At 48.1% G+C, this 16,834-nt stretch overlaps 1 protein-coding gene across 2 annotated transcripts; it reads left to right on the top strand.

Moving 5' to 3' along the window:
• The first annotated feature begins 9,583 nt into the window (after positions 1-9,583).
• Positions 9,584-15,052, top strand: PTCRA (pre T cell antigen receptor alpha). Of its 2 annotated transcripts, XM_074332970.2 has the most exons (6): positions 9,584-9,763; positions 11,542-11,601; positions 12,482-12,802; positions 13,903-13,947; positions 14,574-14,761; positions 14,849-15,052. In XM_074332970.2, the coding sequence occupies exons 1-6, from the start codon at positions 9,706-9,708 to the stop codon at positions 14,918-14,920; spliced, it is 744 nt and encodes a 247-aa protein (XP_074189071.2). In that variant the 5' UTR covers positions 9,584-9,705; the 3' UTR covers positions 14,921-15,052. The 2 variants fall into 2 exon arrangements, with proteins under 2 accessions (XP_074189071.2, XP_019593893.3); XM_019738334.3 differs by having other exon boundaries at positions 9,586-9,763; positions 14,574-15,052.
• The last annotated feature ends 1,782 nt before the right edge of the window (positions 15,053-16,834 follow it).

Here is a 16,834-nt window from a genome sequence, read left to right as displayed (position 1 = left end):
GCGGGGGCCTCCACCGAGCCCGCTGCCTCCCAGGGCTTGGGCCTCCGTGGGAGCTGGGACGCCGTGGGTTCGCCATGGGTCGCCGCGATGTTGCGCCTTTCCAGGCCTGGGAGCTCCCGGCCTTGCTGGACCAGCTGCAGGAGCTGCGAAAGGGTCACCGAGGCCTGTGCTGGCTCCGCAGTCGTGCGAGCTGCGTCCGACCAGCTGGGATCGCCGGTCGGGTCCATGTCGGTGTGTAGCAGATCCGCCGGCGGAGACGCGAACACTTCCGGGTGGGATGGGCGCAACCACTGTCGAAGGGGGTGCAGAACATACCAAGGCGGCCCAGAAAGGGGGAGCACTTGAGCACCCTAACCGGCTCTGCGCAGAAATGCTTCACACACACACAAGTTAGCCCACCCCAGAACCTCCAACGGGAAAGGCTTGCACAGAACGGACCGTGCATGTGGAGACGCTGGTGCAGGCCAAAAGACCCACGTTTGCACACGTGAACACGCACCGCGCTTGTACTTAATTTCACGAGCACGCAGAAGTGCACACGTCCGGGGACACATACAGACACATGGCCGGGGATAATCTCCATCCCGGGCTCCGGGGCAGCCGACAGAAAATAGCTGTGGAGCTCTCTCCAGCGGCCCCAGGAGAACTGGGAATAAGGAACAATACTACAGAGCCTTGCCACACTCTTCCCATTTCCTGCCATCAAAACTTCTGGTGTTCCCAAAGCGGGTGAGAGAGAGAAGATGAAGCCCGGCCAGGTGTGCTACCGTCCTTCTGGCTGCTTGGAAAGTCAGTGCCAGTAAGCCCCAGGTTTCTAAATTTATCGAAAGCTAGCCTGATCTGACAAACACCAGCTTAATCAGGTAACCCAATTTGAATTGCTGTTACTAGGACAAACTGGCACCGCATGTCTCCTGATGTGATGCGCTGAGGACACTACACCTGTAGAAATGCTACATCTCTGCCAAAAATGTTCACTCTGAATCTGATCTTGAAATGAACAGACAAACCAAAGAGTCATCCTGCTAAATGACTGTCCTGGACACTTTATAAATGTTAATGTCATAAAAGACAGGAAAAGACAAGATTGAGCAACTATATTAGATTATAGGAGATAAGAAAAATGCAAAGTGTGATCCCGGATTGGATCCAAGATGGGGGGAACATCAGTTATAAAAGACAGCACTAGACAGCTCGAGATTTCCTCACACTACTCAGATGGTGTGCAATTTAAAACTTATGAATTGTTTATTTCTGGAATCTTCCATGTAATATTTTCATACCATGGTTGACCACCCGTAACAAACCACAGAAAGCAAAATTGCAGATAAGAGGGACTACCATGTATCTGTTAAATTTCTTGAGTGCAATAATTGTGCTTTGGTTATGTGGGAGAATGACCTTGTTCATACAAGATACATCTGAAGTATTTAGGGGTGAAGTGTCAGGATGAGGGGGAGAGAGAGCAAATTGTGGCAAAATTAAGAATTGGTGAATCTAAATGGTTTGAAACTTGTCAAAACAAAAAGCTGGAAGAGGGGGATCTTGAGAGTCTCGTCTTGAGAAAACAGACCACACTAAAGTGGTGAATAACAGAGAATTTGGCTGGTCTTTGTCCCTCGTTCCTGGGAGGGAGACTAAATTCTTGGAATGTTCCAAGTATCAGGAGTGATGTTCATGGTTAGCCCTGATAATTTATGCCACAAGGTGACTCATGGTGGCCCCTGAATAGTTTCAGGACTGGGGCTGGCGATGCCAGAAGACCAAGCATGTGATTAGAGGGTCCATGTGAATGAGCCATGTGAGGTCCAGGGGAGGAGGAGCCTGGAGATTGAGCCCAGGTCCTAATCCACCTCTGAAACTGAGGAGCTTTGGGACTTTGGAGCAAGTTATTTCACTTATCTGCACTTCAGATTTCCTGTCTGTAAAATGAGGTAGTGTCTGCCTCACAGAATTGTTCAGCAGATTCAATGGGATAATGAATGATGCCCACAAAGGCAGTTACTCATATTCTTATCAGATGAGTGGTGGTGCTGGCTGTCTTCTGTTGACCCCGCCAGGTTCTCTCTCTTGTCCACCCAGCTTCCTGGACAGTGACACCTACAGACGCCTTCAATAGGCTCCCTTACCTTCTGACTTTGCGGTTTGGACAACAGGGGAGCCAGCAGAAGAAAGGAGAAGGAGGTCAGGGTATTTATTCCCCTCCCTACAGTATCACCACTGGCAGGGACCCTCCCCACAGCTCTCTGGCTTTGGGCCCCAGCCACTGCTCCTTCCCCTCATTTTTTCAGGCCTGTTACTAGTCCCAGGTACTTCATTGTCCCTTAGAAGTTCCCTTCATGCTGCCACATCTCTGTAAATAGTTCTTTTATTAAGTTCTTCTCAAATCACCCAATATATTATAAGTGTGTCATCTATTGCCTGCCCATACTCACCAAGACGGAATCGGATCCAGGAGCAGCCTCAACCAGGATACTGGGGTTCATCATAAATTCAAGGAGTGCAGGAGGGGGAAATGCGCCCAGGTAATCCACTGTGTGCAGAGGTATCACTGTTACTCAAGTGATCATTGGGGGTGCCATGGGATGAAGGGTAAGGTACTGCATCGCTGCGGTGAGGAGATGGGAGATGAAATGGCTATGGCATGGAGTCATTTGGCTTCCTATGGCCACTACGGGAAAAGAGAACTGGAAGTTATCAATGTCTGACAGGAGAAGTGAGTGATCAATCAGAACACCTTGAGGGCACCTTGAAGGCATCCCTCATCTCCTACAGGTAAAGAGGGTTCATATGGCTGAGGACTCGCCCCAGGATGTCATTGTAAGAGTTGCCAAGTTGATGTGCTAATTAAATACTTAGCCCTCTAGGTCTCTTCTACTAAGATAAGGGCATGGATGGGGACTGGATGAGACCCGGAGATGGGATGGGGCCATTTGGCCAGACACGGACAGGCCTGAGAACTTTGAATCCCCAAATGCTCTTGAAATGGTCTTGTCTGTGGAGACAACCTCCCCTTGTAGTGCTCCTGTTTCCTAGGCCATCAGCCTCAGAACCCTTTCCCCCTCCATCCCCCCTTGGCCTGAGGCCCTTCATGAGTTAGATCCCAGCGCAGCCTGGGTAGAGAAGCACAAAGCCCACACTAAGAGGAGAATGCCCAGACAGACAGAGTTACAGGCTTTGCCAAAGTGCCTTGGCAGAAGCCAAGGGAACATTGTGTGAGAGAGGGTTTGAAGAGAAATAGACCCAGGAGTGTGGAATGTGAGGCTTAGCTTGACTAAACCCATGGTCATGGATGCTCATCCAGGATTTGGGATTTAATATGTTGGCCCGAGCACCTGGGAGAGGCATTAATAGTCTGCTAGGTTGGTTAATTAAAGCCTGGACTTAATGGTAGCCTACCGTTAATGAACTTGAAATGCCAGAACTTCCCTGGCATACTATAAAGGAAGGAATCTGAAATCTCAGATAGAAATGCTGGATTGGATTTGTTACAGGCAATCTGCTCAGCCAGCCTTAGCCACATATTTTAGAGGGGTCAGGAAAACACTCCCTTTACCAAAGCATGAAGAAATGCATTGGTGAGGGCCACCAGCATGCTTGAGTTGCTCTGATGGCTGTCCTCTGCAGGCTGGAGGTGCTCGTGGGAAATGCTAGGCGGATCAGATCAGTGGACCTGGAGTCCCTGATCTCAGTGAGAAGAATGGTACCCTGGTGATATACAGGCCAAGTGGTGATGCTTAAGAGCCAAAGGCAAGGTAATACGATGACCCACAATAAGGCATGGGAAAGAATGGTCATCAGGTAGAGAAGATGACAGTCCTGTGCCTGTTTTCCCAGGCACTCCAGGGTTGTTCAGTGGCTGAGATGGAAGCTATGCTTTGACTCAGTAACATACTCTTCCCCCTCCAAGATTAATCTGGCTGTGTCCAGTGTTCAGTGTCCATCCTACTTACAGCTCGATGCTGAGTCCTTGATTAGGCGCCCTTCTCACCTGGTTGTAGAGGGATTTGACTGGGCCTTCCTAGCATGGAGGAGCTGTGCTGTTTCCCCATGAGAACAGACACATATTCCAGGTATGAATTCACCTCTGCCAACAGTGCTTCTGTCAGCACCACCATTCGTGGCCTTACGGAATACCGTATCTATCACCATGGCCACATAACATCGCCTCCAACCAGGGCATACATTTCATAGCCAAGGAAATGTACCAATGAGCTCATGCCCAGAGAATGTGCTGATCTTGCCATGTGCTGAAGCAGCTGGCTTGATGGAATGGTGGATTGGCCAGCTGAAGGCTCAGGGAGAACAGAGCCGAGAAGCTACACCCTACAAGGTGAAGGTGCCATCCTGCAGGATACAGCGTATTCTTTAAACAAAAACCAGAATGAAACTCATATACAACCAAGAGGTAAGGGTAGCGGCGGACTCCTCACTATGATACCTAACGTCTACCACCTACTAGAAGAATTGTTGCAACCCATTCCCATGACCTTGGACTCAGGGAGTTTGGGAGAAACATTTCTGCCATGGGACAATCATAGAGCTGATGACTTGGAAGCTGAGGTGACCCCTGGCCATGTTGGTTTCTCACGCTACAGGACCAGCAGGCAGAGGAAGGGCTCACCGGAATGGCTGGGTTGATTCCTCCTAAACACCAGAGAAAATTAGGTTGCTGCTGCACAGCAGAGGTAGGGGCTAGATCTGGAAGCCAGGAGATTCACTAAGGGCTTCTTAATGACCCTGTCCAGCCAAGGTGCTGGCAAAAGATAAGGAGAATGTGTCCTTGAGGGGTGAAAACTGGAGGCTATGATGATAAATTTAGGCCTCATAACCCCCCTCACCCCCTGCTAACTTCCGTGAACTCTGGTGGTAGCTAACGTTGTAGGTTTCTGTGAGAGTATTGCCAAACTGCCATCCCCTCCCAATGATATAGTATCTGATGAGACAGTGTGTGTTGGGGACGGGGATTTTTCATCTGGACCAAGGATACGAGGAGTTTCCCTGTGACCATCCAGATCTCCTCTCCCCCGCCCCACCGACCCCACCAGCCCTGTGAAAGGAGCATTGGAGACACACAGACCTGTGAACACAGCCCTGTAATAGACTCCCAGCTCCACCACTTGCCTGCTAGAGAATCTTCAGCGATGTAACCTAGTTTTTCTGAGCCTCAGTTTCCTCGACTGTAAAACAGGGATGAGATCCATACCGGATGGCGTGTTTGTGAGGAGTAAATGAAATGTGTGTGAACACCGCCTGGCTCTTAGTAGCAGGTCGGCAACTGACAGGTGAGGCGCTCAGCGAAGGGATTCAGCTCGGGGATCTCCGGGCAGCGTGTCAGAGCATCCTCACCGCCCTGGGCAAGACTGTGGAGTCACGGGGAGACGCTTGGGGCACCTGGAAGGAGGGAACCCTGTGAGAGCAGGCAAAGAAAGCTTTCAGGCAGACCGGTGGCCAGGGAGCTGGGGTTGGGCCACTGGCAGCGTATCTATCGCAACGCGAGGTGGCTCAAGCGGGCAATGGGCGAATGAGGCGGCTGGCGGCAGAGGGGGGTGTGGGGAGGCGGGCAGTGTGTCCTCCACCTTTTTCTCCCTGGGAAGGTCTTGAAACCCGAAAGAGGCCGGAAGGCTCTTCCCCATCTGTAATGTGGTAACGGAGCCCGGGCCAGCACCTCCCCAGGCTGGAGGGCGGGAGAGTCGTTAGGGACACCTGCCTCCCTCCCTCTCCTCCCGGCGGGAACCCACGGTGACAGCGCTGCACCTGGGCGCCGCAGCGCCTGGGAACACGTGGCGCCCGAGGCCTCCAGACTGCCCTGCGGGAAAGGGGGCGGGAGCGAAATCGCGGCCGGCGGGGGCTCCCTCAGGACATCGGAGAGTGCAATAGACATGGTTATTAAAAATAATCATAGGCGATCATTAAAATAATCAAAGAGAAATAGGGTGAAGCTGGCACCAGAATAAAGAAATCCGGGAGCCAGGAAGACATAAACCCTCCAATGTAAAAGCCATTAACACGTAATAAGGAACGTTTCTCAAAGAATGGAGACAGGAAGGATTATTCAATTAACAATTCTGGGATAATTGATGAGCCCTTTGGGAAAAAAGAAATGTAAATGCACATCCTTCATCTACACCAAAATTAATTCCGGACGGAGTTAAATTGGGGAGGAGGATTAAACTACATAAGCCAAAAAGACAATAGAAGCGAGAAGGTATTGATTCTCTAGGGGAGGAGGGCTTAAAGGAGATGAGATGAATCCCAATAGGGAAGATGGATATGTTTGTTCATACGAAACAAAACATTGCAGGTTAAAAAAAAAATTAAAAATAGTCAACGAATTGAGAAATAGCTCCAGCCAAGTGCAATATACAAAGATTTGGTATTTGTAACATGTGAAAGCTCTTTAAACAATGAGTAAGACAAAAGGAGTACAGGAAGATAATAAACAGACAATACAGGGAAGGAAACAACTACATGGGAAAATAATGCTGTGATCAGAGAATGATATACCATTTTTAACTGATTAAATTAGGAGTTAAAAAAAAAAAAAAGAAATGCTAAATGCACAACTAATAGGTTGTCCTGAAGTGCATCCATACGCTTTCCCCCAAAGTATATGCCTACTAAGACTAAGCTCTTTTTGTCAGCAAACTTGTTTACAACGGATTTACTTGTTATGTTGATTGAATTACCCATTAAAGATTACATCATCCAATGGAAAAAAATGCCAAATGTTGGTGGGGATGAGTGGGCCTTTCATACATTGTAGAGGAATATAAATTCGTATAACGGACGTGGATAAGGGAGCCTTAACATACAAAGACCTTAGATGCTCAATATTACTTCTCCTTAGGGAAATGCAAATTGAAGCCATAGTGAGGCACCACTGCACACCCATTAGGATGGCCACTATCAAATTAAAATTAAAAATAAAAATAAAATTACCATATAATCCAGCAATTCCACTTCTGGGTATAGACACAAAAGAATGGAAAGCAGGGTCGCGAAGAGATATTTGTATACCCACGTTCACAACGGCAGGATTCACAATAGCTAGAACAAGGAAGCAACCATTGAGGGATGTCCACTGAGAGATGAATAGGTAAGAAGCAACATGTAGTATACACATACAATGGAATATTACTCAGCATTAAAAAAGGAAGGAAATTCTGACCTAGGCTACAACAGGACAAGTTCTAGCTGGTTCCACTTTAATGAGGTAGACAAGTTCACAGAGACAGAAAGCAGAATGGTGATTGCTAGGGACTGAGGGGAGGAGGAATGGAGAAATAGTGTTTTTAATGAATACGGAGTTTTCATTTTGCAAGATGGAAAGAATTCTGGAGATGGATGGTGGTGACGGTTGTACAACAATGTGAATGTACTTAATACCGCTGAACTGTGCACTTAAAAATGGTTAAGATGGTAAATTTTATGCCCTGTGTACTTTACCACAGTTTAATTTTTTAATTTTTTATTTTATTTTATTTTTTTAAGGAGGGTGCAGCTCACTGGCCCATGCTGGGATCAAACCAGAAACCTTGGTGTTATTAGCACCACACTAACCAACTGAGCTAACCGGCCACCCCTAAAACATTTTTATTTTTATTATTTTTAAATGTAGTTTTATTATTTTTAAATTTTTATTTTTCTGATTTTTAAAATAATACCGATTCACTGTAGAAAATTTGAGAAATAAACAATTATAAAGATGAAAATAAAAGCTATCCAAAATCCTAACACACAGAGACAACCATTGTTAACATTTGTCTGCTTCCTTTTAGGGATAGTTACATATTTCTTATACAAAATTGGGTATATATTTTTCTAGTTAGATTTGTATCCTATTTGTTTAAACTTTCTGTGTATGGCACTATGTATACACACATTTAAGAAAGAGAGAACATTTATGACTTGTTACTATGTACAGTAAGTCTTGAACCTCAATAGGTTCTTGGAAACTGCAACTTTAAGTGAAATTATTATAAGCAAACCAATTTTACCGTAAGCTAATTGATATAAACAAAAGTTCCTACAGCATATTTCTGGTCACAAAAACATCACCAAACTTGTAAAGACCCAAAACACTTCTAATATTAAACATTGAAATAAATGTGAACTATCATACATTTAAGAAAGATTAATAAAAACAAATAAGGTAATTATTTTTCAAACCACTTATTCCAGTTCAAGGTCTCGGGTTGCCGGGGCCCACCCCCAGCAGCCCAGGGTGCCAGGTGGGCCCCCATCCTGGATAGGACGCCCTTCCATTGCAGGGCGCACTCACCCACACCCACACTCTCTCACGCTGGGGCAATGTAGACACCCAGCTCACTTCACATGTACACCTTTGGGACGTGAGAGGAAACTGGAGTTCTTGGAGAAAACCCACTCAGACACGGGAAGAACATGCAAACTCCACATAGACAGTGGCCCCTGCCAGAAATCAATTATTTTTTTCCCTCATCAATGTTATAAGGAAAACAACATTGAACGAAGAAGAGGACCTGCTATATAAAGAATGGTGCTAAACCCTCTTCACAGATTATCTTGTTTAAATATCACAGGACCCCTTGGAGGTATTACCAACCCCATTGTACAGATGAGGAAATTGAGGATGAGGGAAGTAAGTAATTTGGTGAAAGCCACACAGCTCCTGAATAATATAGTCAAGATTGAAAGCCAGGCGTTCTGACTTCACAGCCCACACTCTGAACCAAACTCTATTCTATGTCCCATGTCATTAAACATTCTTTGAAAATATGATTTGAAAAGTTGCTGTATAATATTCATTAATATAAATACACCAAACATGAATTCATTGAACTCTTCCCCTAGCATTGAACAACTAGGTTATTTCCAATTGCTCTTGCTCTTTAAATATAATACTTCAAAGAACATTTTTGTGCATATATCTTTGTCTTATAATGACTGAATCTCTTATTATTTCATTAAGGTATATATTCAGATGGGAAGTTTCAGGGTCAAAGTGACAGCTAGCTAAAATTTAGTGGAGTCACTAAAAATGGCATTTATAAAAGTTTGTTTTTTTAAAAGGGGGTTTTATGTGTCAGTGCAGGGAATATATGGAAACTCTCTGAACCTTCTGCTGTTTTGCTGTCAACCTGAAACTGCTCTAAAAAATAAATTCTATTTAAAAAGGGGCAGGTGTAACAACATGGAAATAAGTTTATTAGTCACTTTGGCTATATTAAGGCTAGCCGTCAGGAAACAATTCAAGCTTTGGTTCTGCCACCTGCCAGCTGTGTGGCCTTGGGAGGTCACTCACTCTCTCTGAATCTCAGTTGTCTCACCTGTGAAATGGAACTCACAGTAGTTGGGTGGATGGGACCAAGTGCTATATGTTAAGCCCCTTACATACCACCTCGTGCTCTATATCCTGTAAAGGGTAGAGCCAGTGACTGGGAAAAGGCTTTGCATACTGTGAAGTGCTCTTCAGATGGGAGGGAGTGTGGGCATCTGGCTCCTGCTGTGGGAGTGGCACCTGGAGTTCCCTGGCCCGTGAGAGAGGATGGGGTTTGGGGGCCAGGGTGAAGTGGGAGGGGCCCCTCACCGGGAAACGGCTCCGTGGTGGAGCAGCTGAGGTGCAGCTGGGCCTGTGGCCTGGGAGGCAGTCTTGTGGGTGCCTCCTCCCCTCAGCCCACACCTCAGGTCTGCAGCTGGGTCCTGACTCCTCTCAGGTGGCCCATGGCTGGGACTTGGCTGCTGCTTCTCCTAGCCCTTGGGTGTCCAGCCCTGCCCACAGGTGAGCCCCGTCCCTGATCCCTCTCTGTGTCCCAATTAATCTGCCCAAGCCTCTTCCCTTGCCCTGGGTTCCCTGGGTGTGGGTGGGATGCAGGGATGAAGGACAGAGGCATTTGGGGCCTCCTGGGGAGGGTCTCGCCAGAAGACAGTCATCCCTTCCCCACTGTAATCTACCTCCCAGCTACCTCACTCTGGCCCCAAGTCCTGCTCCCCTGGAGGCCACAGTGTTGGTAGGGAGGGCAGTCACCTCTTGGAGGTATAGAGAGACAAGAGCAAGCTGGATGGGTGTCCATGGGGTTGGGAGTGGGGTAGCCAGGGCTGTGTTATGTGATACGGGGTGACAGGACATGGGCAACTTGGTGAGGTCCTCTCCTGTCCTTCCTGGCCTGGTCCCTGCCCTCAGGGTGCCCTGTTCCAACAGGGCTCAGAGTGTTTCCTCTTCACTCCCAGCTCCCCCTTATCAATGGGCTCTCAGGAGAATTCTCAGGGCCTCCGTGACTTCCCAGGTCCTCCAAAGATCAAGCCAAAGGACCCCAAGTTTGAGAATTCCAGCTTCATTTAGAAGCATGTGCCTGTCTGCATGTGTTTGGTGGGAAAAAGTCCTTGACCTTTGAGTTAAGGCATCTCCTTTCTCTAAAGGTGGGCCACAGTGTGTCACCAGCTCTCCCTAGACAGGAAAATAAATCACACCCGTGTCGAGCAGAGAATGCCCATGGCAGGAGGCCTGAGATCTGGGAAGGAAGTAGCCAGGATGAGAAAGAGCAATCTGGGAGGCTGCGTGGAGGAGGTGGATGCTGACCTTAACGTGGAGCATATCTCTGTTCTTACAACCGAAAGGCTCAGGAGGCTGAGGTTCCTGGAGCTCACTCGCCGCCTTCTCTACTCCCTTTGTTTGCAATGCCTTATTACTATTAGTATTGATAATAGTACTAATACTTATCAGCCTTGGTGTTTTACAGTCACGAACCGATTTTAAGGGGCTGCTTTTATTAAACCCATAATATTGATGGGGCAATAGAGACTCAGTACATTAAGTGGATGAGGCAGGGTCAAATCAACTCTGTCCAAGGCCAGGGCCCAGGCTTGGTCCACTGTGTCAGCTAGCAAAATCTTCGTCATCCTATCAAGTGGGGTGGTCTGTGGGATTTGGAGTCACAGATATGAGTTCAAATCCTGAGTGGGCTACTTGCCAGTTACATGCTACTAGGTCAGTTATTTGACCTTCTAGAAATCGTTCATGATCACCCCCACACACACCCCTAAATCCCCATAAGATTTTCTGGCATCCTTTCTTGCACCCTGGGGCATTTCTTTACCCTGGTTGCATTTCACTCATGGTGTGAATTTGTTTGGAAGTTTTAACCTTTGAGATTTCATTTATGTGGAAAAAATATCCAACTATTCAAAAATAATATTTTGTTATACATTGAATGAGTCATCTTTGCTGAAAAGAATACATTTGTGGAAAATCAGGACTATTCTGGAAAATACAGGACCGATGTTTGCAGTACACATATGACTTACTTTTTTTTTTTTAATTATGAAAGACTACAGACATACACTTTAAATGAGTGAACTGCATGGTACACGAATTATATCTAAACAAAGTTGTTAAAAAATACTAGACTTACAGAAAAGAATCTAGAAAAATATAAACACCTATGCATATTCCACTCAGATTAACAAATGGTTAAAATCTTGCCACATTTGAATCAGATATTTTTTTAAAAGAAACCAAAATTACAGATATATTTGAAGTCCCTTTTGATCTCCTTCCAGATCGTATTTCCTTCCCTTCCTCCCCAGAGGCAACCACTCTCCTGAAGCTGGCACAACAAGGTATTATAAGTATTTATTTATGCATCTGCTGTCTTTCCCATGGGACAAGTTCCTTAAAAGCAGGGACAGGGGTGGCCGGTTAGCTCACAGTTGGTTAGAGTGCAGTGCTCTTAACAACAAGGTTGCCAATTCGATCCCCACGTGGGCTACTGTGAGCTGCGCCCTCCACAACTAGATTGAAACAACTACTTGACTTGGAGCTGATAGATCCTGGAAAAACACTTGAATAAATAAAAGGTTTTTGTTTTTTTTAAAGCAGGGACAATATCTTTTTTATCCCCTCTTCTTTTGCCTCCCCCCCCCCCCCACACACACACACACACTCCGGTTCAGGCCGTTGTTTCTCAGTCTAGCTGTGTAGGACACAGCTCCCTGGCCCGTGCTGGTGTTATGAGCCTTGCGCTCCCCCCGGCTGGGCAGTCGGTCGCTGTTGTCCTCGGTTGGCCGCTCACAGCAGTACTCCCAGTGACCTTGGCATTAAGTGCTTGGTGATCCAACCACCTGAGCCACTGGGCCGGCCCTGACAATATCTTAACTAGCTAGTGTTGTATCCCCAGTACCTGTCACAGAAAGGTTCAGATATGATAGCCAGGTGGTGGAAGGATGGATGGATGGACAGACATAGAGATGGAAGGTAGAGAGAAGAGATGTAGGAAAGATGGATGATGGAAGAAAAGATGGATGAATAGATGCATGAAAGAAAGGATGGAGGGAAGGAATGGTGGTTAGATAGGTAAATACAAGGAGAGAGTGATGGATGAGTGGATGGAAGGATAGATGGATGGTGGGAGGATAGATTGCAGCATAGTAGCCACAGTGAGATGGTGGCCTGGGAGGGCACAGATAGAGCTGGTCCCCACAGGTGCGTGGTCTCTTGCAGGTGTGAGCGGCACACCCTTCCCCTCTCTGGCCCCTCCAATCACCCTGCTTGTGGACGGGAAACAGCAGACGCTGGTGGTCTGCCTGGTCCTCGATGCTGCGCCCCCAGGCCTCGAGAGCCCCATCTGGTTCTCAGCTGGCAATGGCAGTGCACTGGATGCCTTCACCTACGGCCCTTCCCCGGCAGCGGACGGCACCTGGGCTAGCTTGGCCCAGCTATCCCTGCCCTCTGAGGAGCTGGCAGCCTGGGAGACCTTGGCCTGCCACACTGGGCCTGGGGCTGGGGGCCACAGCCAGAGCACACAGCCCCTACAATTATCAGGTGGGGACAGAACCTGGGGCCCTTTGGATGACTCCTGTCCCTTTCACACACCCTGGAACCAGGATATGGTGGGAGGGAGGACAGGCACAGGCGAGGGGGGCATGAAGGGTGTCCAAGTGCCAACCATCTAGGTAAGGTGATGCCTGGGCTCAGAGCAGGGTGGCCTCAGGGCCCTGAGTCCTGTGATTTGCATCTGTGATATCTCATTCAAATCCAGGCTCTGATGCATGACTTCCAAGAGGTAATAATGCCTCCTCCCTCCTGGGGTTGAGATATATAGATATAGATACACATGCACACACATATATATAGCCATATATATGTGTGTGTGTGTGTGTGTGTGTGTGTATATATATATATATATATATATATATATATATAAATTTATAAATATATATACTTATAAATAGTATATGTTATCAAGGTATATGTACTAACCATATCACACCAAAGCTACTGTCTGTCTGTCTGTCTGTCTGTCTGTCTCTCTCTCTCTCTCTCTCTATATATATACATATATATATATACACACACACCCCTAGGGTGACACATATAGATATATCTATATGTATCTATATGTCACCCTATATATGACACCCTACCTATTAGAATCAACAAAATTAAATAATAAATCATCATCACTTACTTATTCAGTATTTACTCTGTGCCAGGCACAATTGTAAACATTTCATTCACGAAGTAGGTCATATTATTTCCCTCATTTACAGGCATAGAGAGGTTAAGTAATATGTCCAAAACTAGTTATTATTATTACTGACCAGATGACTTACTTCCTTTTTTGGATTATGTTAGTTTTGTCACCTTCTGATTGGGAATGTTTGTTGAATAAATGCCCTGCTGTCCAAAGAAGGCTGCTAAGAAAATCGATTCCCTGTCTGAAAGCGCTGAAACTCTCCCAGGGACAGCAGGGAGAGAGGGAGACTTGCAACCCTTGGAGGACTTGCAGCAAATGGGCTCAGGGTTCCCACTGATGGTTCATTTGTCCATTTATCCGACATGCCCTGAACAGCTGCCCTGGGCCAGGGCTGGGGAATAGCATGGCCCATCCTAAATCTCACTCCTTTCTCCTTGGATGGCAGGAGAGACTTCCTCAGCCAGGACCTGCCTCTGGGAGCCCCTCAGGGGTGAGTACTGGGAACCAGGACCTTGGGCCCTGTTGGGCTGTGGCCTGATGGGTCCCACTGGGGGTTGGTGGGTGTCCCCTGAAGAGGCTGCCTTGCTGGGTTGGTACAATGGCCAGCCTGGGCCTCTGCCTCCCAGTGGGTAGGATGGGGATAGATCCTCTGACCTCAGCCCAGTTCCTGGACACCAGTGGAGCAGCACAGGTGAGCGCTAACAGAAGAGCCCTTGAAGTTCTCCTTAGGCAGCGCAGATGGATGGTCTCAGCATCAGAGCCTTGGGGGAATGTCTGGATGGTGGAAAAGTCCCACCACCCGCTGGACAGTCACTAGTCAGGTTCTCTTCTTGACCAAAATAGAGACCTTTGACACGATTACTGTCCTTCCTCTGCGTGGGATGCTAATTTTTGCCTGGCCTACTTCCTCCTAGTCCTTAGTGAATAAAATAAAATGAAGGCTAGGCAGGTATTTGTTATTAATACCCGTAAGAGCTTAGGTTAGACACAAGGAGGGACTTTCCCTGGATTTGGGGGGCGAAGGTGAGGAGGAACGGCAAGGGCAGAGGATTCTCCTGGGGGTGGGGTCTGAGGGCTAGCCTCTGGGCCCCAAACCCGCTCCTCTCCCTCCCACAGGGATGCCTGGCCAGGCGCTGCGGCTGGGGGCGCTGCGGCTGCTGCTCTTCAAGCTGCTGCTGTTTGACGTGCTCCTGACGTGCAGCCACCTCCGCAACCTGCATACCGTGCGAGGGGACCCGGCCCGGGCCCCTGGCCCGCGGGACCCCGTGTTCCTTGCGCCCCCTACGGTCCCGAAGCCTCTGCGGGTAGGGAAGCCCTCCGCCCCCAGCGACTGGAGTCCCCACAGTGAGATGGGCACCACAGGCCCAGGGCTCACCCGGTCCGCCCCGCAGGCGCTGCAGCCCCTGGCCGGCCGCGGGGTGCACACCCGCCCTCAGGGGCCGGATCCCAGGAGCCCAGTCTGAGAGGAGGGGACGCTGTCAACCGCCCCAGCTTGGGCCTGGTGCTCAGGACCCACCCTCATCAGTATCCGGGCCTCCAGCCTTGGAGCATTTGTGCGTGACCTGCCTCCGCCTGCAGATCGAGCTTCCCAGGGGCTGGACTCTGTCTCCCCGCTCCCACTGAGGGCTTTCTGAGGGAAAAGGCTGCATCTCTCCCATCAGACTGGGAATCTCTTGAGGGTGGTGATTGACCCAAGCACTGGGTCATTTGAGGTGCAATTAAAGGAGAACTTAAATAACACAAGCAAATGAAAACTATTTTAATTCATGTCTCCTCTGGGAGGAGGGCATTTGGCAGGTGTAGAGGAGGCAGAAATCTGGGAAGGCTCCCCTGAGGAACAGGGCTTCCCTAGGGTGAGACCCTGGGAATTGCAGAGTAGAGCTGAGGGTTGAGGAGGACATTGTCCCCCCTCTGTCTCCGGACCCCATAGCCGGGCATGGGGCAAGGCCCCTTCTCTGTCTCCTCATCCTGGCCCAAGCTCTGTGAGAGATCAGGGTAAGGAACACAGGAAGGTGAGGTGCTGGGCCTGTTGTGAAGTCTTGTGCAGACTCGACAGAGGCGAACAGGGCCAAGATCCCAGAGTAACAGGACTGTGTCCAACGCCAAGAGCACGGATGGTAATTCCAAACTTACACGTTATTAATCAATTAAGGGTCATTATTCATTTGACAAACATTCATTAAGCATCAACTCTGAGCCAGGCATTAACGAGGTTTTTGTTTTGTTTCCTAAAGAGGATTCTTGCCCTGATAAAATATAAGGCCCCCACGATAGAGTGTAACATCTGTGTCCCCTTTTTCTTCAGAGCTGGCAGGAAATCCAGCCGTTCCTAGGGGTTCCTCTCAATAATCACCTCAAGAATCTCTGGGTGCTTTCATGTCAATCTAAATGTCCCCTGGGAAGCACAGGACAGTATATTGGATAAATGGTGCTACCTTAGTCTTCTTTCCCAGAAGGTGATGGTGGGGAACTATGCTCTAACATTTCCCCCCTCCTCCCAATATGGTGTCACTGACACCTCCAGCTTCCTTGTGCCTTCTCAGCGGCTGGCCCATGAAAACAGTCTCTTCCACTGCTCATCTCTCACCAGCCTGTAAGAAGATTCTCTACTTCTTTTTTGGATTCTTCAAGGTGGGGAGTGTCCTACAACTTTTGGGGAATGAATCCGTCCACCAACCCCCCAGGGCCTGCTCCTTGCCCAAAACACAGACTGAGGAGGGGGTAGGCTGAGTCCTGGTGGGGACATGTCCAGCCATAGCCTCAGACTTTCTCCAGTCATTGTTCCTTCCCAGCTCTCAGCCCAGATGCTGAGCCCAGAGCTCCTACCAAACTCATGCTTGCCTCGGTAAATGTCTTCTCATTCTGGAAGCAGGGCTTCCCTTAGTGTCAACACCTCTCTTCCCAACTTGCCCCAATTTCTCCAATCCTGCCCTGCTCCAGACTCTGAACCCCCATTGAAGCTGGCTTAATATTGTTTCCCAGGAGGGCTCCTGGGCCTAGATAAATCAATTCCCTGCTTGCTGGGAGCTCCGAAGCCAAAGCAATAAATAATAGGGCAGCAAAAGGGACCGAGGTTACACACTAAAAAGGAAATTAATGCGTGAACTTTTTACAATTTATTTGAACTTCCCAGCAACAGGCAAGCTTGCAGTCATCGTACAGATGGAAACTGAGGCTCAGATAAGAAGTGATTTGTTCCAGTTCTCACTGGGACAAATCTAAGGTTACGGGGCACTAAGAAAGCTGTTTGAACAACAACAAATAAGGGGCGGGGGAAAGCTGTTTGAAGGCTGGGAACTATTTGAGTCTCCTGGTCTCACCCACAGCGCCTACAAGAGCAGCTGGCAATTACAACAACAACAATAATCATTTAAAAA

The sequence above is a fragment of the Rhinolophus sinicus genome, chromosome 2 (genome assembly GCF_057876585.1).
Source record: "Rhinolophus sinicus isolate RSI-liver-muscle chromosome 2, RSI-T2T, whole genome shotgun sequence".
NCBI lineage: Eukaryota > Metazoa > Chordata > Mammalia > Chiroptera > Rhinolophidae > Rhinolophus > Rhinolophus sinicus.
This window is presented reverse-complemented; position numbering and strand designations above follow the sequence as displayed.

Bases quoted from the DNA above. Each gene is read 5' to 3' on its own strand.
- PTCRA (XM_019738334.3), top strand. From the start codon at position 9,706: ATGGCTGGGACTTGGCTGCTGCTTCTCCTAGCCCTTGGGTGTCCAGCC. The intron at 9,764-11,541 runs GTGAGCCCCGTC...ATCTCCTTCCAG, and splicing joins GTGTCCAGCCCTGCCCACAG to ATCGTATTTCCTTCCCTTCC. The intron at 13,948-14,573 runs GTGAGTACTGGG...TCCCTCCCACAG, and splicing joins CCTCTGGGAGCCCCTCAGGG to GGATGCCTGGCCAGGCGCTG.